This window comes from Larus michahellis, chromosome 1, assembly GCF_964199755.1.
Source record: "Larus michahellis chromosome 1, bLarMic1.1, whole genome shotgun sequence".
Lineage (NCBI taxonomy): Eukaryota > Metazoa > Chordata > Aves > Charadriiformes > Laridae > Larus > Larus michahellis.
The window spans coordinates 217014477-217040175 of NC_133896.1; the positions used below are offsets into that span (position 1 = coordinate 217014477).

Below are 25699 nucleotides of genomic sequence, written 5' to 3' on the forward strand. Positions count from 1 at the left end.
AGCGGGCACTCGGTCAGTCGACCTTTGCAGTGCCGTTTCTCCTCGCAGAGCTAACACTTGCTCTTCTACTGCAGGCCCAGGACGAGAGGAATTACCACGTGTTTTACTGCATGCTGAGAGGAATGACGATGGAGCAGAAGAAGAAGCTGGGTCTTGGGAAAGCCACAGACTACAACTACCTTGCGATGGTGAGAGCACAGCGAAGCAGAGGTTTGGTGGAGTGATGTGGTGAGGGCTTCTTAGCAAAGGAGAGAGAAGTGAGAGGTACTTCCTCTGCAGCCCCAGAGTCTGGCCCCATCCTCTTGCCACCCACCCTTTAGCTCTTGCTGAGCATTGATGAGATCCCCTCTCAGCCTGCTCTTCTCCAGGCTGAACAGCCCCAGGGCTCTCAGCCTTTCCTCAGCACAGAGATGCTCCAGTCCCGTCATCATCTTTGTAGCCTCTGCTGGACCCTCTCCAGTCATTCTTTGTCTTTCTTGAACTGGGGGGCCCAGAACTGGACCCAGTACACCAAGTGCGGCCCCATCAAGGCAGAGCAGAGAGTGCACTACTCTGCACTGTTACCCCATGCGCTGTGTGACCTCTTCACCTCCCCAGGGTAACTGCACAACCTGCGATGGCAGAGATGATAGCAAGGAGTACGCCAACATCCGCTCCGCAATGAAGGTCCTTATGTTCACCGACACGGAGAACTGGGAGATCTCCAAGCTGCTGGCTGCCATCCTGCATATGGGGAACCTGCAATATGAAGGTAACAAGACAAAATACAGGGACGAGGTCCAGCGCACTTCTACTCCTTATTCTGCACGGTGAGAGGGAGCCAAGCTTAGGGATGGAGGGCTTTATTCAGATCACATACCATGGTGCCATGTCAGGGACTCCGGTGCTTATCGTGGCGTGTAAGGACAAGAAAGGGGGAATAAATCCACCTGCCCACTCTGCAGGGCTGCCAGATTCTCAGTGACATCCACCTTTCCTGAATGTGGGGAGGTGGAATATGGCCACAGGCCATTCAGCAGACTCAGGTTTTGCAAGGAGAGGCTAATGGAGCATTTGACAAGCGCCTGTGTGACTGGAAATGCCTCTGTAAAGGTACCAAACCGCCCTGCTGTCAGAAATGACACAGTTGTTTAAAAAGCCTCTTTGGAAGACAGAAGCCTAAAGCACTTATATGCTAGAAATGTTTTTACCCCGTCAGTCATTTCAGGTGACTGGCAGAGCAGAGAACAGGTCCTTTGCAGCCAGCAGCAGTTCTCCAGCAGTCACATGAACTTTTCTCTCGCTTCTAAGGGCCATATTTCACCTGGCCATCACAGGGAGCCACTGGAGAAAGACCCTTTCCCACTCCCCATCTAACTTCTGCAGAGCTGTGTCCCTTGCTGACTGCTCTCCCTCTGCCTTTCTCCCCCCAGCTCGGACCTATGACAACCTGGATGCCTGCGAGGTTGTTCAGTCGGCATCACTAATCACTGCGGCATCGTTGCTGGAGGTCAGTGGCTCTGCGGTGCTGCTTGTCCCCTTTCTGGCTCGTTCCCATATTCCTAGTGTTGTGGCAAAGCTTCGTCTGAGCCAGGCTCTTCTTGCACCACCAGCTCTAGGAGGCTGGAGAGGCCCGGGTAAGCCATGTCTTGCCCTGCACTGGCAGCATGAAGGTGGGTGTCTCCATCTCAGCTGGGTATCTGAGCTCTCCTTCACATCAGTGGTGAGAAACAGCTGCTTCGTTGGCAAATCACCCTAAAAAAGACATCCAAAATAGCTCAGTTCCTAAAATGGAGTGTTTCCCTCATTGATGTAGAGAGAGTTCATTACAGTAACTGAGACAGAGGTGTCATCTATATGTGACGGAGAGAAAAAGACTTCACTGAGAGGTTCAAATTAGAAATTTATTTGGACTTCACTCACAGGTCCGGTACACCACTATTGCAAGTTTTTATGGCTATAATGGAAGAATGCAGTATTGCAACTTAAGGAAAGAAAAAAAAACCACAATTCACAGAGCACACTAAAAAGCGATCCCAAAAAGTAACAACAGAAACCAGCAGCGTGCTAGATATGAATACCTTAAAGGAGTGCACAGATCACGATCTTAAAGCATGCTAGACATCATACGTATGTTATTGAATCACTTACCCTCTCTCTCAGGTAAGGCCACTCAGTCCCGGGAAGTTACCTGGCACAGCGTCCTGGGCAAGGGGGGAAGAATCTCCTACAGGCCAGCTGTATCTTTGGAAGACTCCCCATTTTCCTCCCCAGAACTTTGGACTTAAATATGCTGTTTCAATGACTGGGCAGGATTGTGCCTGAATGGATTGCACTATCTGGGCTGGTCATCTCTGGTGATTTGATGGCCCCTTTGACAGTGGTGTTTATTTTGTGATGTCTGGCACTCACACTCACAGAATAGTGGTGGGATGTGACTCAGGGCATTTTGTTTGTTAAAGGCACCATTTGGGTGCCAGTTCTTATTGTAATGCAGTGTTGAGACCACCCCCACCCCGGGCTGAGCCATTTCCACAGCTCCCCCCAAGTTATCTCTGCATAGATAGGGATCGATAAGCATCCGTCAAGGTGAGATGGAGCCGAGTCGAATAACAACTCCCCGCATCTCACCTTTTTGTGCTCTGAAACTGGTTTGGCTGCGTGATCCCGTTCACTACACTGTGTGTATCTGAAGTGAGGTGAGATGACCCTCACCCAAACCGTCCATGCAGTGGCTGGAGCATTCTTCCGTGGCCTCCCCAGCAGGTATCAGGACTCAGGGACACCATCTCATCTCCACAGGCTGGTCCCAGAGTGTGATCCATAGCTGCCTGCAGGCTGTTTTCATGTACTTCAGGGGGTGGCCATTTCCCTGGCTTGATCTCAGAAGTATGAAAAGGGGTGAAGGGATGCAAAGCTACATTCATGCTGGTAGGATACAGCTTTGCAGGCTTTGCTTTTTCATCTTCTCTCCCCACACCTCATTAACATCTCACACCAAGTCCCAAGAACACTTTCCATAGTACAACACTGTATAAAAGTGTTAATTACTCTCTCTGAAAATGCCTGTGGCATCGTTTGAGATATTTGCTCTGCACAGATAAGAAAAGTCATTTACCTCCAGCCATGGAGGGCTGCACTGTTCCTCTCTGGCCATGCACATTCAGGCCAGTAGCTCAGGTCATTGTAAGGACTTCTTGTGTTGTAAAGTCAACAAGTGTTTGGTGGTATCTTTGCCAGGTTGACCCTCAGGATGTGATGAACTGCCTTACCAGCCGGACTATAATCACCAGGGGTGAGACTGTATCCACCCCTCTCAGCATGGAACAAGCGCTGGATGTGAGGGATGCTTTTGTAAAGGTAAATCATAGGGCATTCCTGTCTGCTTTTGTTGATAAACTGAAGAAATCTGCCAGTTTTGAGACCAGAGCATCCACTGCACAGGAAAAGTGTCTCGTTCGGTGCCCATGTGAGCTCAGATGAGCAGATGGCCTTGAAACTATGTTCTCATTGGCATGCACAAGGAATTGAGATGGAAGGAGTCTAGATAGCCTGGTCTTCAAGGTATTAGCAATCTGGACTTGAGACTATCTATACTCAAAGATGACCTGTGAAAGGAGCCAGCATTCTGAAATGACTTCACCTCAACTTCAGGAAAATATCTCACCTTGGGCCCCAAGGTTACATCCTCAGCTGCTATAAATCAGAGCAGCTCTACCAACACCTGTAACACCCACACCTGAACTGCAGGATTTGGGCATGTCTGCAGCAGTAAATAAAAAGTCAAACATCACAGGAACAGGGATAGAGCAGTTCAGCAGCCATCAGAGCACTTAGAGAGAGCAACACCTGAGGCTCTGGGGTGATGGGGTGGGTGTATATCACTGCTGTGCTGCTTGCAGCCCCGTGTAAGGTTGCAAAACAAGCACTGGTGGCATACTTTGGCCAACTTGGTCCCCCCACTCTATCTGTGGGGAACTGGTAGATCAAGCTAGTTGGTTTGATACCTAACTTGTCTGCAAATTCAGACAGTGACTTACTTACCTGGTGGTGATGGGCTTTTGAATCCTCCTGGTAGCACTGCTGTAGCTTATATAAAATAAATTAATAACACTGTAAAACTGGAGTTCTGGAATTACTGAAGCAGCAATGACTGCTCCATTAAATTGGCAAGTTCAGCCAGTGCTTCAACATTTAAGTCAGCACCTTGTCCAGGTGAGATGTCCTCGGCTTGCCTAGCAGCGTAACAAGGCTCTGCTGATCTGTAGAGAGAGATGTTTGGAAACCAAGAAAAGAACTGTCTGGCTTTAGAGCAAGCCCATAGATCCAAAATCTGGGGATTTTGCTTTCAGTTGTCTTTTATCTAGGCTTTCAGATCCATTTTTCTTGACCTACATAAGAGCTCTTGAAGCTTTAAACCGTACCAAGAGTCTGGCATAAATGTTGGTGAACATGTCCTCAAGGACAGTCCAGTTGCTGGCCATGCTTTAGGGGAGCCTGTGCCATCTGAGTGGTGCTACAGACTAGCAAGGTGAACTGACAACACGTCTCGGTGAGCTCTACCTTTGGAATGTTGCAGGGAATTTACGGGAGGCTTTTTGTGTGGATCGTGGAGAAGATCAACGCTGCAATTTACAGACCTCCTTCCCAGGAACTCAAAAGTATCAGGAGATCCATTGGCCTCCTGGACATCTTTGGCTTTGAAAACTTCACTGTGAACAGGTATGGAGCCTGCAAAAGAAGAACCGGGTCTTAACCCTCGTTCACCACCCCAAAGTCAAGGTCTTGCAGTCCTTTCACCTTTCCTGAGGTGAGCAGGACTGGACTGGGTGAAGCTTTTTTCTATATGAGAGATTATCAGAACTAATCACTTTTATGTTGCAGCAGACAATGTATTTCCTTTAGTTGTTTAAGTATTGGCCACGTAATAGCCATAGGAGGTAACCTCCAATTGGTTTAGACTACACAGGTATAATGTCTATAACATCGTTTTGGGGGAGAAAAACTGATTATCTGAACCAATAAGGAAATTCTCATCCAGCAGCAACCTTACGGAGTGGTTGACAAGGTCTGAGAGTACTGCTTCAATCATGGAGAGAGATGGACAAAGATAAAGCATGGTGGATCTAAAGTGGCCTTTCCTTGACCTTCCCTCCACAGTTTTGAGCAGCTCTGCATTAACTTTGCGAACGAGAACCTGCAGCAGTTCTTTGTGCGCCACGTCTTCAAACTAGAGCAGGAGGAGTACAACCTGGAGAACATCAACTGGCAGCACATCGAGTTCACTGATAACCAGGATGCCTTGGACATGATTGCCATCAAGCCCATGAACATCATCTCCCTCATTGACGAGGAAAGCAAGTTCCCCAAGGTGTGTTTTGGGCTCAGCCCTGCTGCGGGTGACTCTCCTGTTTTTACCCCCTTTGCACTTTGCATGCTGGCACCTGTGAGAGGGCTGATCAGCCCCAAGTGCACATCCACCACTGGGTTGCTTATTCATAGTTTTTATTGCTCTGTCACATTTTCTTCCATGAGTACCACAACCATGCTTAAAACAAGTTGGTATTTCTGATGGAAGAATATTCCTGCAAGAGGCTCAAGAACAGTCTTTGACAAAGTTTAAGAGAAAATAATGTTAAATGTATTCCCTTTGGAGTGCTATCTTGAATATAGCACAACATACCGGTGATGTTTAATCAATTTCTTTAGTTTCTGCACTTGAGATATCCCTTCCAACACATCTCTTCTCAAAATAAATACACATTGTCACTCAAGACAAAAAAAGAAATGTACTGTTGATTGGAAAATTATTTTAGTAGGACAAACCCTGGTTAAACATCAGATCTTTTCCTGCGTGCACAGGGTACGGATGCCACCATGTTACACAAGCTGAACTCCCAGCACAAGCTTAACACCAACTATATTCCTCCAAAGAACAACTATGAAACACAGTTCGGCATTAACCACTTCGCTGGAATTGTTTACTACGAAACAAAAGGTATGGGGCAGCTCCTGGGGAACTGCAGGTGTGAGGGGATGCTGGGGGGAAGGCGAGCTGCTGCCGCATTGGAGCAGAGCAGGATGGTCGCCTGTAGTAGTGTCAGTATGTTCCTTTTCTGGCTGCAGTGACTTGGACCTTCAGCGGTGCCCGTGAACTGCAGATGTTGGTGCTCTTTCACTCCTGCATGCCCATGACAGAATTGCAGTGCTTTGCACCACGTGCACCTTGATCCAGTCTCAAGATGTGCCAGTGTCTTCCTTCTCTTGGTCCCCCTTTCTCTGCCCACTCATTACCCTCAGTACCTCCCCAAGAACCAGTTGCCAGTAGCCCAGCAATCCAGAGGCTGCTTGCAGGGCGCATCCCGGCCATGTTGCACTGTGTCATCTATCTACGTGTTGTCCCGTTATTCCTCTAGGTTTCTTGGAGAAAAACAGGGACACGCTGCATGGAGACATCATTCAGCTGGTGCATTCCTCAAAAAACAAATTCATCAAGCAGATCTTCCAAGCAGATGTGGCAATGGTAATGCAGGCGAGAGAAGATCTTTATTCACGGGGGTTGTTCCTGGGAGGGGCAGAAGATTTGCAAAGAGTCATATTGCTCTGATGCTGTTTGGGCTGTTTCCAACACGTTAATGTGGGCCAACCATCAGAAAGCGTTCATGCGGTGTCACGGATACATCCACACTCACACCCCCAGTTCACTGCATTCAATTCATCAAATATTATTTTGTGCTGTGACTGCTCTTTTCATAATTGTGTAAGGATGGGGACAATAAGGTTTGTGATTGTAGAAATCTGAGAGAGAAAGAGCTACCCCCTGCAGCTGAGTAGTCCAGATCTGGGTATAATAGAGTGAGAAGTAAAAACCAAATAGTTGTGGACAAGAGCAGAACTTGTGGACAATCTGGCTGGCCATTAAGCACCACAGCAGGGGTTGGAGAGACCAGCCAACAGTCGTGTTTTACTGTTACAAAAACAGAGGCAGGTGACCAGTTACGAAAGCTGAACTTTAAGGCTCCCCTATCTAGATCCCAGTACTCCAGGAAGGTGTGTGCTTACTCCTGTCTCAGTGTGGGAGAAGACCACGTGTGCTGAAGATTTGGAGAAAGGCACAATTATTGTTTTAAGTCTTCCCATCCCATTTGAGCATTTATTACTAGGATACCAGCTTAAATGCTGAGATTAGCGACTATTTCGCCCATCTCTGGAGGGGTTCAAGGCCAGGTTGGATGGGGCTTTGAGCAACCTGGTCTAGTGGGAGGTGTCCCTGCCCTGGAACTAGGTGATCTTTAAGGTCCTTTCCAACCCAAACCATTCTAGGCTTCTAAATATATGATGTTTTCTTGAGTAAGTTGAATATCTACATCTCCCTACTAAGACATCATTAGCCCTGCTCCCCAAATTAAAGTAGAAACTGTTATAAAATATCAGCCTTGCAGAACCTGAAAGTCTACACAGGTAGGTCACTATGGCCAAATCCCCCAGTCTTTCCCCAGGCAAAGCCATGGGACTGCAGAGAGTGGGGAGAAAATTTTCCAAAGCAACCAAGTTTTTTTAGAAGTTGGGGGTCCTGTCTCCAATTGCCTGCTGATGCCACTGATGATCCAAGGGACTTAGGAACTTTCAGGAGTACCAAACAGATATAAGCGCTGAATTCCTTTGCCTCCTAAGGGAAAGAAATGTTTAAATTCCCAAGAAATTTCTTTAAATAGGCTACAGCCACTTTTGCAAGCCTTGTTCATAACCCTTAGCCACTTAGTTTTGCTTCTGCTGAAATGAACGGTCAAGATCCTTTTGACTTCATTAAGAACAAGATAACATTTATCAGCCCCAATTCAGCTACCAATTGGCATGATTCTCCCAGTGGGCTCAGAGCTGTCCCCAGATGTGGACACTCCTGCTGAACTAGGCGCTAACTCCCTGAGCATCAGTGCTGCCTTTTACTTTGCTTTTTATTGCTTGCTCCTCAACGCTTTTTATTTTCGGTGCAAGCTTTGCAGTTCACCTTGGAAGTGATTTCTTGCTTGTTCGGGCAGAGGGGAGACACACTCTGGGGAATCAAAGAGAGGGAGCTCTCAGGTTTACACAATCATACAGACTTCTTCACAGGAACACCTACCAAGAATCTTTAAAAGATATGCTGGAAGTATATGACAGCAAAATTGAGATGTCCACCTGGGCTTTGCCTAGGACATGAGAGCGGAGACCTTTTAAAGCATCAGAGCACTTTTCTTGAAATAAACCTGGTGGTCCCTGTGCTTTGATACTTTAATGATCTCTGCTTTTCTTATTTGAATGAGAGATTAGTAACCTGACTAGCTTGGAGCTGGAAGAGGAAGAAACATTGTGTGCCAGCTCCCCTAATCATGCGTAATGTTAGTGTGAACTAGGAGAGCACAGATCCCCTAAACACCAAGCAAACAGAACTGCTCAGATGAGTAGGATCCAACGTGGGGCGGTGATGATTTTGCCATTGCTTTCCACCAAAATTCAATGACCTTTGCAGGCCCTTTCTTAAAACACATTCCCCAAAAGAAGGGGCAGGTGAGCGTGGGTCATGGGAATGGACTGCATGTAGCAAAGAGCTGGGGCAAAGGCTCTTCTTGGAAGCGTGCACACCTTCCCTGAGCATCAGTGAGAGAATCTGTGGAGAAATCTTCCAGAGACACTCAAGCCAGGTCAGTCAAATCTGGCATCTTCCCTTAAAAGGAGACAAATGGCTGCTTTGCTAAGGGCTAAATCAAATAATGAGGCGTTTTGCTTAACAGCTTCCAACCTTTGGTCGTCAGGAGCTTATTGATGAGTTTATGGGATTTTGTGAGTCGATGAAAAGCAAGTTCATATCTGCTGTACATGCAGTCTTTCAAATGGGATCCTTATATGACAGGAACTTGAGAGCGCCACACCTAGGAGAAGTTTGAAAGCTAATCAAGGGTGTTTATGTGAATATTGTAATAACCGTTTGGTCCCCAAAAGACCTAATATTTGTGCACAGTGAAACCTGTGTGGTGAACTGGGTACTGCTGGAGCACACGGGACTGTGCAGCCTGATTTATACATGCCCATGATGGAGGAGGTCTCTCTGCATGAGTTTGCTGAATCGGAACAGTGCTTTGAGCGGTGAAATGGTGGATTCAGTGGGAATTGTACGCCCTTCCTCTGAGGAACCAGCCAATATGGTCTGACAGCACTGGTTGCTCAAGGAACAGGTAGAAGGAGCAGTGGGGGATGGAAACCAGTGAAGGGAAAAGCAAAAATTTCAGTTCTGTAGAAACTATCTGATCAGTTGGATTAAAATTAGGGAGGAAGGGAGGGACTTATTTAGAATTTTAGTGAAAACTTGGGTTTTCCCTGACATCTTCCAACCCGCTGTGCATTGAGAGCACCGGTCACAAGGGAGCAGGGATGTGTGAGGGAAAGGAGTGGGGGTGGCTGAAACTGGTTGGATAATGAGTGAGGTTCAAAGATGTAGAAGAGTTGTTTCCAAGAGGCAAGAGCTGTGCAGTGTCAGCTCCCTCAGCTTCAGGGAAGTGAACATGGAGACAAAGGGGAAAAGCCAGGAGGGGGACAGACAAAAATTTAAGAATTAATGCATTTTGTTCATTAAATATTTTAACAGCCAGACCTCCAGGACTAACAATGTCAGGTTCCCGTTTCAGTTATTCCTTCTTTTCACTATTTGCTCTTCTCTGTCTCTGTTTTTGTTTTTTTTGGTTTTTGTTTTTTTTTTTTTTTTTTTACCTGTGCTTCATGTAGTTTCTCTGTGGCTATGCATCCAGTACATTTGGCCAGTCGCCCTCGCCCACACCCACACCAAAGGTAAACTGAATACATGAGTTCCTCTGTTGTATATTCACCTCTCCTTGGCAAGGATTGTGCTTTGCTCTTGTCAGTTTATTCCTCTTCCTGCACTATCTATAGAGGATCCATCTCAAGTGACCAATGTGATGGAGAGCATTTTTACGCCTTGTTGAATAGATGCAGCTGTATGACTGTGTCATTGATTTCTAGGATTTCACTCAGAAGAGCTTTGTAATGATGGAAATTCAGTTTGGATAAAATCAGAACCAGCCCGAGCCAAAGTTTTGCGTTTTTCTCCTGATATTTGAATCATTTTAATTAATCCCATCTGTGGGATATGGCTGTTGTTTATCATGGTGCCACTATTGGCTTCAGTAGGACATTATTCCTCCATGCAACTGCAAATCTGTCCCTGTTTTGTCCTTTTTGAGGCAGGAGGAAGATGACAGTTTGTGTGCGAAGAGAGACTCCTGGATTGCATTTCTGGGTTGCTTGGAAATGCCATCATTCTCCGAGCAGGGTTACGTCTTGTTCAGGGGAGAGCTCAAATCCAAGCCTTCAAAGACAATTAATATTGAACTTTGCCATGATCATCCAAACAGGCTCTTGGCACCTTTTTTAGGTCTTTTCTGTTGCATCTCCTCTCCTGACTGGTTCTGATGGCTTCCCAAATCTTTCTTGCTAGATATTTGGTCATAGGGTAGCATACTGTGTGCTAAAGGTTTTTGTGACATTAGCTTTGCGACTCTGCTCACATTTCCGTGACAATCTTTTGATAGTCAGAGAATTATGATAGAGATGGACCTGACTTTCAAAATTCAAATCCTTGCATGGGGCTGAATTTCAACACTTCTTACCTCTGCAGCGTCTCGGGGTGTTCGGACTTGGAATTCCAATGAGGGGGATCTGACCCAAAATGACCCAAAGTCGTTCATTCCAAAGCTGGACTCCTTCCCCTCCGTGTGTCATGGTTGCAAATTGTTTGGATTGCAACATCTCATGGGGCCCTGCTCTAGAGTTGTAGCAATGCCACACACCAAAAAAATAAAATCCTTCCTGAGTTAGGATATGGTAGGATTAAATCCAGGAGAGAATTGGATTTAATCGGTCTGAAATGCCCAGGCCAGTCTTTTTCTCTGAAGACAACAACAGGAGATACAGGGAAATGGGAGACATAATACTGATGATTTCTGTGAGTTTTGTTGTTGTCAGAGTTGTTCTAACAATATAGCCTTGTGTTTTGTAGGTTTTCTAATGAATAATAATTGATCATATTTGTTAGGCACTGAGGCAAGGGTGGAACAGCCAAGCCAAAAAAAAGATTTTTCCAAACATATCAACATCAGTAAGTTTTATAAAATGAGGGCGCAGTTCAAAATAGTGATACTCGACACTGTTACGTAGCCTGTGTCAACTTTGCATCTGAAGGCACTTTCCAGACTGCACAGCCTCTAGGAGAGAGACTGTCTCTTCACTATATGTCACTGCAGAACCTGCTGTGAGGGGACCTCAGATTTCGATGGTCACCTGGAAGCCACCTCAGTGATACTTCATATAACAAAATATTCAAACAAAAAGCACCATTTTTGTCAGACTTCAGAAAAAAGGCTGAGAAACAGCGTGTCATATTGGCATGGCCCATTATAGTGACCTTATAATCCTAAAGAGATGGAAGGACAGTCCTTTGTCCAGAACCTTTCCCCAAAGTATTGCTGATGGTACATGCTTCTCTCTACTTCCCTGACTCACTAATTCATCTTTCTGCATTTCCACCAAAGCAGGTCGCCATCTCCCCGGCAGTCCTAGCGCTGAGCATGGACATCCTGGTGCACCATTCAGCCTTCTCCTTAAAGTGGGAGGAGAAGGTGCAGAGGGAGGGGAGGAGTAACTCCTACCATTTCTGTCTCAGTGACATTCCTCCTTGTACTTGCCTTTCTCATTGCTTCTATTTACTTGGTTTGAATGTTACAAAGAAAAAAAACCCGGTGATTGCCCTAGCTGGAGCTCTGGGTCTGTATTAGGACCATCCTACTTGACATAATTTTGGGTCCATCTTAACCCATTGAACCCGCAGGGTGCAGGTAGGTTGAACTGGTTATTGCATTTTCAGCCCTGGGCACATGGTAAGTCCCTAAATGTGTCCGAGACACCAAAGGAAAGAGTCTGAATAGGTCCCTAGAGACTTTACAGCTTCACAGAGGTGCTGGGAAATGTCCTGATGCTCCAGCTGTGCCACTGGGAATCTTAGGCACCCTATGTTGGCAGAACATCCCCTTGTGTCCTGATGATGATCTGCCTTGACTTTTATGTTACCGCAAGCAGCCACGCACATCTCTGAACCTCCAAAGCCAGATTGGCTTGAGGTGGCAGAAAGAGGTGGCATTGAAGCATGTCTGAATGTCATGCTGGTCTGCACATCTTTCTGAACTTCTCGTTTGAGATGGTGCTTCTCTGTAAATCATATAATTCTCTTATTATTATTTTTCTCTTCTGCTCTTCTTCCTTTGGTGCTGAGCACAGGTCTCAGCACCTGTGAGGCTACAGCACCTGTGAATCCTGCATGTCCTTCCCCATGACACCCAGGTCATGTCCTGTTCTTGACTCTGTATGGACACCAGTGAAGAGAGAGTCTGTGGCCCAAAGATGCTACAGTCTCAGTTTGAAAGTTAAGACATGTCTGGCCAGGAGAAAAGCAGAATATATTCAACTCTTTCTTCTTCAGGCTGTGGGGACTGCGTCTTGAGCTAAAAAATGCTCCTCGTCTGCAGTAAAACCTGTATTTTCAATGCCTCACTAGGCTGTGTTGGCAGGCTGCTCCACTCATTTTTTGAGGCCATTTTATTGGAATAAGGGAAGTGGTGTGATTCTCCCCATGCCGGTGGTGAGGTGGGAGGAACCACGATGACTTCAGTGGTGTCACCCTGTCCCTGCAGGAGGAGGCTGGTGCAAAGCACTCGCCTGAGGTTTCGTTGTGTAGCTGAGAGCCTGGTTACTGCCCACGTGGCTGGTGCCCACCATCGAGGGGTCTGTGCACAAACGTCAGGTCAAGGAAGCACGTGAATGACTGGGATGGTGCAGTCTTGACAGGAGGAGCCCAGACCGCTCTGACAATTTGGATAGGAAGACACGCTGCTTTCCGGCTTCTGTCCCTTCCCTCCAGTCCTTCCCAGCAAAAGGCTCTCAGGTGTCAGGTTGGAGATGGCACCACTGCCATTTTTGCAGATCTGGATGCCTGCACGGAAGCAATGAAAGGCATCAGCAACCTAGAGAGGGAGGTTCTGCTCTCTGGGAGCAAACCACTTGTGTTCCCTTGTAGACCCTTGTACCAAGTCTTGCACCCTTCCTACCACCTCGCCTGAAAAAGACCTCTCCCAGGTCTTTTGACAAAGCCCAAATTGACAAACCTGGCTAACATGCAGTTGCTTCCAACTTCCAGCCCTGCTCCTGCATCTGTTGCTGCTTCTAGCCCCTGTGGCTGTCCTTTCGCATTACACAGAGGTGACCCCTTGCACGTAATTAGCAAAGTGATAAGAATACATTAATCAAAGCTATCCAAACCAGGATTCTTGCTGAAACAGCCTATTCCTCATCAAGTCTGTGACAGAATGTGAACACCAAACCCTACAGTGCTCTGTAGGTAGCAGCTGCATCCATTAATTACTCTAGATTTGTTAACCATTTGTTCTTTGGGGGAGGATTTTGCTGGGAGAGATCGCTGATAGCCCTCCCCCCACCGCAAGCTCTCCTGGACAAGCGGGCCAGGTTTTTCTGGTGTGTGCATGAGCTGGGTTTTCTCTTGTTGGAATTCCATGATGACTTTGTGTTTGTGTTGATTGGGTTTGTCTCATTATCATACCCAACCTGAGCTGTGCAAATCCCCTGCTCATGGCAGGGAGGATTGGACTAGATGGTGTTTATGGTCCCTTCCAACCCAAACCATTCTGTGATTCTATGAAATTCCTCAATTTTGGGGGGCGGGGGATGTTATCTGATAGGTTATTAGTGCTATACGATGAAATGCACACAAAGGTTTTAGCAAAAGTAGAAATAAAACCCACCACCTTGCAAAACATTGCAGCAAAGTCAATGGTCAATGCAAATGGGGACTTTGTGGCTCCATGCATGGCTTGACCACCTGAAGAGAAGAGGATGCTTGGAAGAAACGTGCATTAAAATCGTGCTGGAATCCTCCCTTTGGGAAATCCCTGGCCCATCAGGTCATGTCACAGTTTGCCCTATTTTTTTATTGGGAGGGAGTTGCATCCTGGTGCCCAACTCTTCCTCCAGCCCACCAGCAATACTCACTGCCCCACGAAGGCTCCCTGAACACCAGGACCCTACGAGACACACAGCACCACTGTGGCTGATGTGTAATGAGCTCAGGCGATAGCGACTGACACCTACAATGTTAGGCGGGCTTCATTTCATTTGGAGCTGGTCTAACAAGGTTCTCCTGGGGCAGGGAGAAGGGGCTATTAAGGGAAAGCACTCCATTCTGCTTTAGAAACCCTTGCCCCAAACTGGAGACTGGATTATTAAATTAACCAAGGGAGCTGAAACAAGCAAAATACTCACAATAATCCTGATTCACCCCGAACCCCCACCTCGTTTGGTCTAGTTAATATTCTTTTCCAAACACAGCAACTCAGATCTTTCCAGTAGTACTGGCTGAGGAACATAGACCTTACCAGCAGCTTCTGGAGCTGTTTCAGAGTCACCCTGCAGTGAATGAGCCCCTGGCTTGTTTTTCACCCTACACGGGTCTCTGGTCCTACACCCTAGGCATCAGGAGAGGCTCAGCCTGAGATGAGGAACCACGACAGTGAGTTGACGTGACCATGCTGCCTTGCATGGGGACAGGGAAGCCCAAGCCGTTCCCCAAGGAGCATCCCTGGGCAAATGCATCACCCCAAGCTGCAATACACAGATTTTTGGTGGCCCAGAAGGGGCTGTTTGCTCTCATGGGCAGATTTTCCTTACGGCTCTGCATAGGGCAGTTGGGATTGTCAGTCACACAGGGAGGCTTTAGCGGGAGAAATTAAATTATGGCACTTTTCCTCCCTGGGTAGAAGAGTATGGAGTGGGTTGCCAGAGTCCGGCCATTGCCCACCGGCAAGCTCACCAGCTCTGCCCTTGCCCTGCCGAAAGGCTCCACCACCCCTGGCCCTGCTCCCCGCTCCGGCCCCCAGCTGCCGCGGGAGGTTCCCGGGGACGTGGCCGGAGGGGAAAGGCACTGTTATCCTTTCATTTCCTGAGCCCGCTCCGCTGCGGTTTTGCAGGGAGCGGAGACGAGGAAGCGCTCGCCGACGCTCAGCAGCCAGTTCAAGCGGTCCCTGGAGCTGTTGATGAGGACTCTCAGCGTGTGCCAGCCCTTTTTCGTCCGCTGCATCAAGCCCAATGAGTACAAGAAGCCCATGGTAAGTCTTGCTGTTCTCTTTTCGCACGGGAATGCCCGCAGGGTCACTCTGCCCTGGAGTCGACGGAGCCAGGATTGACCCGGTGTGCTTAGAAAACCAACCTGCAAGCAAGGGAGCCACCAAAGGGTTGGCAAAATCAGGCACTTGCCTTGTGATCCAACAGCACCCTGAAACTTTTTGCAGAGGGGAGGTCCTGCCCTGGCCTTTCTTCCCAAGGATGATGAGGAATTTGTCCTGCAGCCCTTTCTCCTATAGGAAATGTCTCTGAGTTTCCATAGGGGGTAGGTGCCTCCCTACCAGAGACTTAGGCTGAGCTGTAGGACCCTTGGTTCAGCCCGAAGGCAGGGTTCAATGTTTCCTAAAAGGGATCCCCTTCCCATAGGGTTTTCTACAAAATCCTTGCTTCCGAGGGATCTCATACAGTTCCACCCCTGTTAGATCCCTCCCAACTGCTTTTTTTGCGAAAAAGCACAATTTAAAAAAGCAGAGGGGAAAAAAAAAAGGCAAACTAGTGCAGAGGAAAGGTGAGAGCAACTGTTTGGCTCTGATTCCCAGAGAGTTGCTTCGAAAGAAACAAACACTCTGGGGACCAGCTTTAAGGAACAAATGAAAGGGAAGGAGATGGACGTAAATCCCCCCGGCCACAAACTGCTCACGGAGGGGAGTTTTGCAGCAAAAGGGAGATGATAAGGTGGGTGCTGAACACCCCGATCCCACTGGAGGATTGGACCCTGGCGCTGTTAGCAGTCACTGTTAGCTGCTCACCACTCTCAACAGTGATGCTGCTTGGGGCGGGCGAGGTTTATTTAATAATAATGTCAGCTATTTGTTTCTGTGAGTCGTTTTGCCTGTGCCTTTGAACTTCAGTAGTGGTTGATCTAGACGGAGCTGGAGCTTTATCTAAAGTTAGCACCTGTTAGCAAAGCTCAAACGAGTGCAAAAAAAAGCATAAAATACCGAATTTCAGAGCTGTTGAGGACAAGGAGTGGTTTTTTGCAACTTATTTTTGATGTTCAGTGAATTTAATGTGATGCGGGGCAAAAAGTTTGGTGGCGCTCTCAGACCAGTTTACTGTGCCCTTACCCTGGATTTGGTGAGCATAAAAAGGCACCTAATAGCACGTTAATGGAATATTTGGGGTTAATATTTAACAATATGTTTGATCTGAGATTATCATCTGAGCTGAGATCAAAACAAGACCTTCTTTAAGGTCTTTAAGAATATGGGTGATGCTGAGAAATAGATGTACACACTGAACTGTTTTTAACAAGTTATTCCCAATGCCCTGACTTTGAGCTACTTTTATGCCTGGAAGTCTGCGATTCGGTCTGGCATTTTGTCCCCTGTGTAATACGTCTGTATTTCATCAGCTCTTGCAAGCTCTAAGTCCTTGTCCAACCCATTTATTTACAAAACTTTCAGTGGGACATAAAAAAAAAGCTATAAGTTTGAAAGAATCAGACAAAGATTAATTTATCTCCCCATCAAGGTAATGAGTGGGATGAGCTAACGCTGAATGAGGGACTGTAGTGCAGTAAGATATGACTACATTTATTTTTGGCCTTGGTTTAATAATACAAAGAGGGGAAAAACGTCCCAGATAATGGTACACAGAGCTGTGCAGGGTGACTGCAAAAGAGAACATTTTCTGGGAGTTCATTTTCTGCCCCTGGCTTTGAAGGAAAGTGTACTGATAGTGATAGGAAATGGGATAGTGGGAAGTGAAAGGTCAGTGGAAAGTCCTGTTTGTTACTTTATGTTATTTTAAAACTTTGCTTCCTTCTAAAATATGCTTTGGGGGGCGGGGGGGGGGGAATATTGTTTGCATCAGGCTGCTGGCTGGAGTTCTCCGTGTCCGTCATCCCATGCTGCTGTTTCTGAGCATTGCTCTGTTGTCCTGGTTAGTCTGAGAGAAACGCAAGGGATGAAACAGGTCAAAATAACATGCAAAGAAAGTCCAAACTGTCTCCAGCCAGTCTGTGTGACACGGGTGCCTCGTCAGACCTTGATGCCAGGAAGCTCACCGTTTCCCATATGTGCAATGACCTAACCCGACAGACCCTTGAGGGTTGTTTACAACCCACAACTGCTCACCTACCCTTCTGCTTCATGGCTGGGGGGCAGAGAGGAACACACACCTCTTTCCTCTGTGCCTTTCTTGTCCCCACTCCCCAATACCCACTGTAGATAAGGACAGATTGAGACCAAATCTGGATGGTGCTACTTTCTGCCTTCTCCTCATTCATCTGTTGTCTTCTCCTGCGATCAGGATCTGTCTTACATCACTCCAGCCCTTTCATGGTTAAGTGGCTGCTACAAGCTAGTCAAAAAGCTCTCTCCAAGGATGGGGAGATGGATGTATCCACAGGGCAGATCCACCTGTCCCAGGAGGTGCATCTGAGATACAGGGATAACTGAGATACAGGGATAACTGAGATACAGGTACATACCCATCTCTCCTCCCGCACTTCAGGGAAAGCCTAGGTGACTCCCATTTTAGATGCTCACATCTGTACGTGCACAGGTGCTCACATTTTAGACAACTGAAGGGAGGGCAGATGAGTAACACCCTGGTGGTAATTCTTTGGCCCAGGCTGGGGTTTACTGCCCCAACTTTCTGGGGTGTGCCAGCAACACACCACGTCTGCCTTTATTTTACACTTGTGTTGAACACTTTGTTGGATGCACCCAGCAAACGACATCAGGCTGCAAGAGGGTGCACTCAGGAGCTCCAGGATCCTCCTCAACATGCTAAAACGCTGAGCCAGCAGCAGGGATTTTCTTGAACCTCCCTTCAGCAGATCTGCCAATCTAGCACCAACACTCGCTATTCACCCAGAGGTGCCCAAAACAAGGGAGAGCAGCCAGGTTTCTTAGCAAACATCTGCAAAGACTGCATTACCTAAGTCTGCTGTCTGGCCTTGAAACTGTCCATTGCTTGTCAGGAGCAGACATGGACACTGGTCTGAGATTTGTCCTTTCCCTAAAACCCTCAGCTGGTCTCAGTTCTGACATTTTAAGCTCCTCAGGTGTCCTCCTGGTTACAGGCTGGTTTGATGATAACAGGCTTATCTCAGAGCCTCGGCATCTCCAAGGCTGCACTCTTCCTTTCTGTAACTTTGGGGTGTCACCTATCCTTAAGATCAACTGGTGTAGGTACCCTAAGACCTTTCAGTGTCTGAGCCTTTGCTGATACGGTCCTCTGCAAAACAGTACTTCCCTGCCTGTACAGGAGTGCTCTGACCATGCCAGTAAAGCTCCGAGCAGTGGTCAGAAGTTAATGACCATGAGTGGTTATTGCAAGGGGGACTGTACAGTTTGACCCTTGTAGATGCAGCATCGCTGCCTGTTTTCCCAAGGTGATGTTCACCATTGCACTCTTCTCTCCAGTTCTCCCTTCAGTCCTTAGTGTAATGCATAGGGCACATCCAGTCTTGCAAGTGGAAATTAAAGAAATGGAGTGAGTGAAACACACTCAGCAGTTCATAGGATCAGGCCCATGACAGCCAACAGTCCTGTGTCCTTGGGTCCACCAAGAGAAGGATTTGGGCTTGACTTGGTTGCCCCACACAATTCGGAGTCCCCACTCTCTCATGGCCGATCCAGGCCAAGATGTGCAATCAAACCACCGTGTCCCGTAACCTCCCCAGCTGTTTGATCGGGAGCTGTGCGTCCGTCAGCTGAGGTACTCGGGGATGATGGAGACCATCCGGATCCGCCGGGCCGGCTACCCCATTCGCTACACATTTGTGGAGTTCGTGGACCGGTACCGGGTTCTCATGCCTGGGGTGAAGCCAGCATACAAGCAGGTGAGCGTCTTCTTCCATGTGTAACATTTGCTCTCTGGTGGGCTCTCCGGAGACATTTATGGGATGTGTATCTTCTCCACAAGCAATTACGCAGCATTTGATCCCCAGGTGTTACAGCAGTGCTCTGAGATTTCCAAGCAAAGCAAAAATGGTTACGGGGCTGGCAGGGACAGGGAGCTCAGCACCAAGGGGCCATATTCAGCCTATCCCTCTCGCTCACCTTAAATGTGATGACAGTAAAGGCCTGGAGACCTCATTAGCAGAAAACTGCTGGAACTGGGACCAGAAATGGTCTTCGTTGGGTTTGGGAAGAGCAATGGGTGAGGCTCGTCCTGGTGAATCCCACCCCCTCTTCCACCAGGGCGACCTGCGTGGGACGTGCCAGCGCATTGCCGAAGCGGTGCTCGGGAAGGATGATGACTGGCAGATTGGCAAGACAAAGATATTCCTGAAGGTGGGTGGTTCTCCGCATCCCCCCTGCCACCTGGGACCCTTGCCTGTGAAGGGGTCTCCTACCATCCCCTTTTCATGGCCAGACATGACCCTTCCTCATGGTCTCTGGGCTGGCATGGCAGTGGGTAGAACCTGGGCCAAGGCAGGATATTTGGGGCTGGTTTAGGAAGCGGTGGGCAGGAGGAAGCCCTGACACTTCGCCAGCACTGATGCATGCACGTACCCATACGGATGCAGCACACATACAGCACACGACCTTTTCCCTCCTGCGCTGAGCCACTTGACCACATCTCCCACCTTCACCCAAAAAGCACGGCAGCAGGAGGGATGTCCGTGCGAAGCCCTGCAGAGAGAGGGACCGAGAGCTAACGGGCTCACTTTACTTTCTCCACGTTCTCGCACAACCCCAGACGTGCCCACAGCCTCCCTCTCTGCGTTGGCCCAGCTTTCAGGGAGCAGCCCAACGTTGCAGGTTTCCTTCAGCCCTGCTTGCGCTCATCTCTCCTTACAAACCCGCTCCTGCATTGCTCCAGGGAGACGAGAGGCTGAGCTGGCCAGAAACCAGACTGGAAGCAAAGGCTCCTCTTGAGCAAAAGTCTCAGTGGTAAACCCTGACCACTTACATCTAAATTCACCCCCAACCTCATCGCCACTGTGAACACCCCCATCGCTTCCCTGGAAGCTGTTCCCACTCGTCGCTCTTTCCAAAGCCTGTTATCAAGATCTCACAGCTGTCAGGGCAGGAAACAGAGAAATCGGGAGGCCCCGAGGGGCCATGTGAGGTCGAGCAAAGCAGGAAACGCATGGAGCTGCCTCTGCTGCACCCAGCGCGGCAGGGCTCAGCATGCCGCCTCCGGGAAAGAAAGCCGAGTTACCAACGCCATGGGAGAGATCAACAGAAAGCTTGGACTGGTGCATCTGAAAGCCTCAGAGCAAGGAAAGTCAGTGTTTCAGGGAGGTGTTTTGTCCTTAGGGTAGGAGGTGTTGCAGCCTTGGCTGGAGGGACCAATGTGACCCAAGCAGTCTGGAGTTTGTTTCCAAACCTCCAGCGCTCACAGGAACTGCTCCCATGGCTGATGGTACTAGCAGGGGACTCTGCATGGAAGGGAAACATAATTTGGTTGTTTTCAGACTATATGCAGTTTCTGGATGCTCTGGTTCATTTGGGAATGAAGGCAGTAGGTCACTAGGGTTTATGTTAGGATTTCCCCAGTGAGTAGGTGGGGTGATACTTAGGATGTAAAAAGTCCCAAGGATTTATTTTGGGCCTCGTACCACCCTTCCTGCCACATGTCAAGCAGATGGAGAGCTTGAGAAATGGGTGGTGTGTTGTTTCCTCCCTCAGGACCACCATGACATGCTGCTGGAGATTGAGAGAGACAAGGCCATCACAGACAAAGTCATCCTCATCCAGAAGGTGGTCCGTGGGTTTAAAGACAGGTAGGTGTGAGCCCCACTGCCAGACAGGAGGTGGGCTATGGGGGATGCTTCACCCAGAAAGTGGCTCCTGAGGGATGCATCACTCAGTGCTCCTCTGACCTGTCCTACCTGCAGCTGGGGAGAGGGGAGTGCTGATGTGTTGGCACTCACGTGCAGCAAGTATTGGAAGAAAACAGTAGAGGAAACAAGAGGAAAACTGCATTATCTTCGTCAAACATGTCCCTGTTCACTGCTGTCTTCAGGGGAGCTGGTATTTATTATGGCAATGCAGCAGTGGGACCCTGAGCCTGCTGAACACAATGCTAAGCCTCCAGACTGTGGGGATCCCCACAAGACTGCAGTGGGGCCATTGCATTGTCCACTGTGACTAATCTTACTTTCCCCAAAGCCCAAGGGGTTCAGGACTCTTCCCTCCGTAAGGCAGTTGCCACAGACTTGAGAGGAGGGCAGGTAGTCCATGGGGAGCTCATGGCACAGTTGTAGAGGCAAAGGGAAGCCACAGCTGAGGTCAAGCTTCAGCCACGGAGGAGGAACAGTTCTTGGGGCTTTGTGCTTTTTGATTCTCCGATCCATGGCTGTGACTCAGGTTGTGCCTTAGGTTTTGCAGAAGGGGCACATGCCAAATAATTCAGTAATCCTTACCACAGTAATCCCGGTGAGACCCCCCAAGCCCTCCCAAAGCAATTGTCCCCAAGGTGTCTCTATGCGGGATCAGGCCAGGCTAAGGAGGAGGGGAGGTGGGAAGGTGGTGTTGTTGAAATTTGCTCTTGATCATTTGGGTGAGATTGGTTCCATTCTCAGGTGGCTGGGATTGAAGCGAGGAGGGAAGGCAGGGAGGATATTTCAGATGAGAGAGGAGGGTGCAAAAGGGAGGAGGGGACCATCCCAGCATCTCCTCCTCTGCCCATTTCCATAACCTGATGGGATCAGCCTGCAGAGACCTATCAGAGAGAGCCCCTACAGACCTCTTTATAGAAGCGAGGAGAGCTCGGGGAGGAGACATTTTCAGGCAAAAAAAATTTGCAGGGTTTACTCCACCTGGCTGCTCAGTTTCAAATCTCCAAAGAATGAGGCCCAGGAGATGATGACTCGCGGCCAAACTGCAGAGGCAAGTGATTGAAATGCCTTTGCAGGTCCAATTTCCTGAAAGTGAGAAATTCAGTCCTGATGATTCAGAGATACTGGCGTGGACATAACTGCAGGAAGAACTACGGTGCTGTAAGTAGGGGGGTGCTTCCTCACACCTCTGCCTTCCTACCTCTTTCAGCTGGGACATACGTAAGAGTTTCCTGGCTCAAAATGCCCCACTGAGTATAGAAGGGGGTGGGGTTGACTTTTATCAGCTGGAGTGATGAATGAAGGTTTGCTCTTGCTTCTTTGCCTTCTCATTGAAGAGGCCACCTGACCACCTTCTAGCTGTCCTTTTCCCCTGAGTTGGATGTCCATTGCACCAACTGGTCACTTGGGGTTTTAAAAGTCTTCCCCTAGCTTCCAGGTGACTGAAAACTCAAGAGCAGCTTCCTCTGAAAAACAGACTCCATCTTCAGGTGGGTTTGTATTTGGGTTTCTCCTCAACCTGGTCCATGGCCCTCTTCTCTCCCTGTCCCAGCTGGTTCTGACCCAACTGCGGGTCATTTGGGAGATGTGTTGGGGCCTAAAGTGACTCAATATCATCCTCCAAGACTGTGACTTAGTAGGAATAGCCACTTCCAGGCTGGTCAGGATGCTGCCTCCTGCCGTGGAACAGTACCTTGGCTGCCGGGCAGGAGGTCTGCAGATGCTGGACCTCCATGGGAGCAACCGTCATGGCCTCAGGTAGCCTCAGGGCTACCTTAAGATGACCAGCCAGACCTCATGAGGCCCCTCAAGGGCAGAAGCTCTGTAGGACTCAGTGGGGAAGAAACTGCTGTTGTCCTTCCTGGGCTTTGGATCAGTGCAGCAGCAGGGCTTAATTTTTCCCCCCCTCTTGCAGAACCTCCCTCCCAAAAGCTTGTTCCTGGTGGGGGCTGATTTCAGCGGCTCTTATTTACAGCCATGCAAGAAGGAGATTAGCGATGTAAATCTGCTTAGGATGGGCGAGCCCCTGGGCAGCGGGGTGGTTTCATCCTGCCCCCTCTTGCAGATGCGGATCGGCTTCCTGAGACTGCAGGCCCTCTACCGATCCCGCAAGCTCCACAAGCAGTACCACATGGCTCGCCGGCGGATCATCGAGTTTCAGGCACGATGCCGAGGCTACCTGGTCCGTAGGGCTTTCCGTCACCGCCTCTGGGCTGTCATCACTGTCCAGGCCTATGCCCGGGGCATGATCGCCCGAAGGCTGTATAAGCGCCTGCGGGGGGAAGTAAGTACCACGGAGGAGAGGTCGGTCGTGGGAAACGGAGGTGGGGAGAGGGGAAATCAACAATGCTTCTGCGTCATGTGCTCGTGGGATCGGTATTTAAAGAGCAAAAAAGAATTTCAAAAATAAGTAGATGCCTATTCAGAAGGGCTCTTGCATTTATTCCCCCAGTATCATCGACGCCTGGAAGCAGAGAAACTTCGGCTGGCAGAAGAGGAACGACTCCGAAAGGAGATGAGTGCCAAGAAAGCCAAAGAGGAAGCAGAAAAGAAGCATCAGGTACATGGGGACTGATCTCTTTCTGGGGTTCCGTCTCTGTTTTCCAGGGACTGGTTTTGCTCCTTTGAGGGGAAATGCCAAAAATATCTAAGGGATTTCTACCCTGCTTGAGCGGTTTGTATTTAATTCACTAAAGTACTCTATGCTCTAACTAGTTTGAAGCTGCTCCAGAATTTCTGATCTGCTGCACAGGAATGCCAGAGATTATGGTTATTATTCGCTTGCTTTTGCTATTGTATAAAGGGGAACTGGGACACTCCGTGTCTGTGTGCACATACGTGGTTGTATAAGAGAAAGAAATAAGGTCAGTGAGAGTCTCTGTGCATGGACCAAACCCCCTAAACAGGCAGCAAGGAAGGAGAAAACGCTATTGCTTTGTCCTTCTGCAGTTAGGAAACTAAGGCATGGACCTGTCAGTGATTTGGGCCAAGTCGTGACACTGGTGTAGTGCCCCACGCACTGGGCGGTCTCCCTTTCTGAAGCCAGGTCCCGCAGAATTTAGTGCCAACTCTTTGGAGGGAGCAGTTCAGTCACTGTACTTGTCCTCTTGCAGGTACGCCTGGCCCAGCTGGCGCGGGAAGACGCAGAGAGAGAAGTAAAGGAGAAGGAGGAAGCACGTCGGAAGAAAGAGCTCTTGGAAAAAATGGAGAAAGCTCGCAACGAGCCAGTGAATGACTCAGAAATGGTGGACAAAATGTTTGGATTCCTGGGGACAACTTCATCTCTGCCTGGACAGGAAGGACAGGCACCCAATGGCTTTGAGGTACTGGAGACATACACGAGCCTACATATCACATGAAAGGCTTTAGCAACACATTAAATTGTTGTGGGGAGAGTGGGGCAATCTACAAGGGGGTCTCTGAAGGCTTCCTTCAAGACCAGGCTCTCCTGTGTGGCAATACCACTATAAGATCACTGAGGACTTCTGGCCTTTGAGATCTTTTCCTTCGTGGTTCATCACAGCTCATGGCATTTAGCTCTTGGACACCCTTTCCCCACGCTAGGAGTGGGACCATGCTTGTTGCTTCTCCTACTGCTCTGGGGACATTCCTGGGCACAGGCATGTCCTTCAGGACTTGGGCTTTGCATGGGCTCCAGAGTTATATTTCATGGTCTTCCCTCCATCTGGCTTTTCCTTTTGGGTGGAAATCAGATGGACAAAAAAGTCAGGCCCAAAGGGAAAGGGTAGTTCAGTATCCAAAGCCATGCTGAGTGCCTGACATGTCCTCCCCTGCCAGGATCTTGAGCGAGCCCAGAAGGAGCTGGAGGAAGAGGACCTGGACGCAGCATTGCCTCTCCCTGAGGAAGAGGAGGAAGATCTCTCAGAGTACAAATTTGCCAAGTTTGCCGCCACGTATTTCCAGGGCACGACGACACACACCTACATCCGCCGGCCTCTCAAGCAGCCTCTCTTGTACCATGAAGATGAAGGAGACCAGTTGGTGAGGCAGGGGATTTAAAAACTCAAGCAGGGTAGGGTGGGTTGGAGCAAGCCTGGGGAACCCTTCACCCAAAGGGCACCAGCCGTTTCCCTTTGGGATACATTGGTGTGCTCATGGTTTGGTGGAGAGCACAGCCCTCATCTCTTGCACAAGTGTCGGTACACACTGTCCCGCCAGCATGCTTTGAGCACTGGTAACACAACAAACATTAGGGGGATGTAGCGGTGAGTCTGTACCTTCATATTTGTGTTAAGACAATTAATGAAGTGCTCTGGGCTCAGGGCATGGACAATGAAAATTATTGAGCAAGCACAGCTGGAAAAGTTGTTTCTTACCTTGTCATATGCACCAGTGCAGAGGTAGCAGAGAAGAAATGCTTTTCCTATAGCCAGCAGTACAAGAGCAAAATCCTACTGAACTTGCATGGCTGTAATGAACATCATGTTGGCCATGAACTTGCCTTCACTGTCGTTCTCCTTCCCCTCTGCAGTGGGTTAGGAGCAGCCAGTCACTGCCTCTCTATAAAGCTGGCATCTCCTAGCCAAGAAGAAACCCCCTTGTAGGGTGCACAAATGCACTCATGATGGTATGAACACAGAACCTGAATTTGTGATCCCCAGCCACCGGCCTGCCCGGCTTGCTCGGATGGGATGTATGCTGCGGGCAAGACTGTTATGTGCGATGCAGGAAAGTGTTTTATCTCCTGCAGACGTACAGGGAGACCACAGTGGTGATGCT

At 48.7% G+C, this 25699-nt stretch overlaps 1 protein-coding gene across 2 annotated transcripts in view; it reads left to right on the forward strand.

Annotated features, from left to right (window-relative positions):
* The window catches only part of MYO7A (myosin VIIA), a 108895-nt gene that overhangs the window by 53046 nt on the left and 30150 nt on the right, over positions 1–25699 (forward strand). For both annotated transcript variants that reach the window (XM_074572327.1, XM_074572328.1), the window contains 17 exons: positions 75–188; positions 598–751; positions 1413–1489; positions 3220–3339; positions 4559–4701; positions 5140–5350; positions 5842–5977; positions 6396–6502; positions 15063–15200; positions 18851–19009; positions 19371–19463; positions 20808–20902; positions 22036–22120; positions 23025–23243; positions 23412–23519; positions 24073–24282; positions 24758–24961. In XM_074572327.1, coding sequence (XP_074428428.1) covers positions 75–188; positions 598–751; positions 1413–1489; positions 3220–3339; positions 4559–4701; positions 5140–5350; positions 5842–5977; positions 6396–6502; positions 15063–15200; positions 18851–19009; positions 19371–19463; positions 20808–20902; positions 22036–22120; positions 23025–23243; positions 23412–23519; positions 24073–24282; positions 24758–24961 — 2373 coding nt within the window. The remainder of the gene's footprint in view (positions 1–74; positions 189–597; positions 752–1412; positions 1490–3219; positions 3340–4558; positions 4702–5139; positions 5351–5841; positions 5978–6395; positions 6503–15062; positions 15201–18850; positions 19010–19370; positions 19464–20807; positions 20903–22035; positions 22121–23024; positions 23244–23411; positions 23520–24072; positions 24283–24757; positions 24962–25699) is intronic.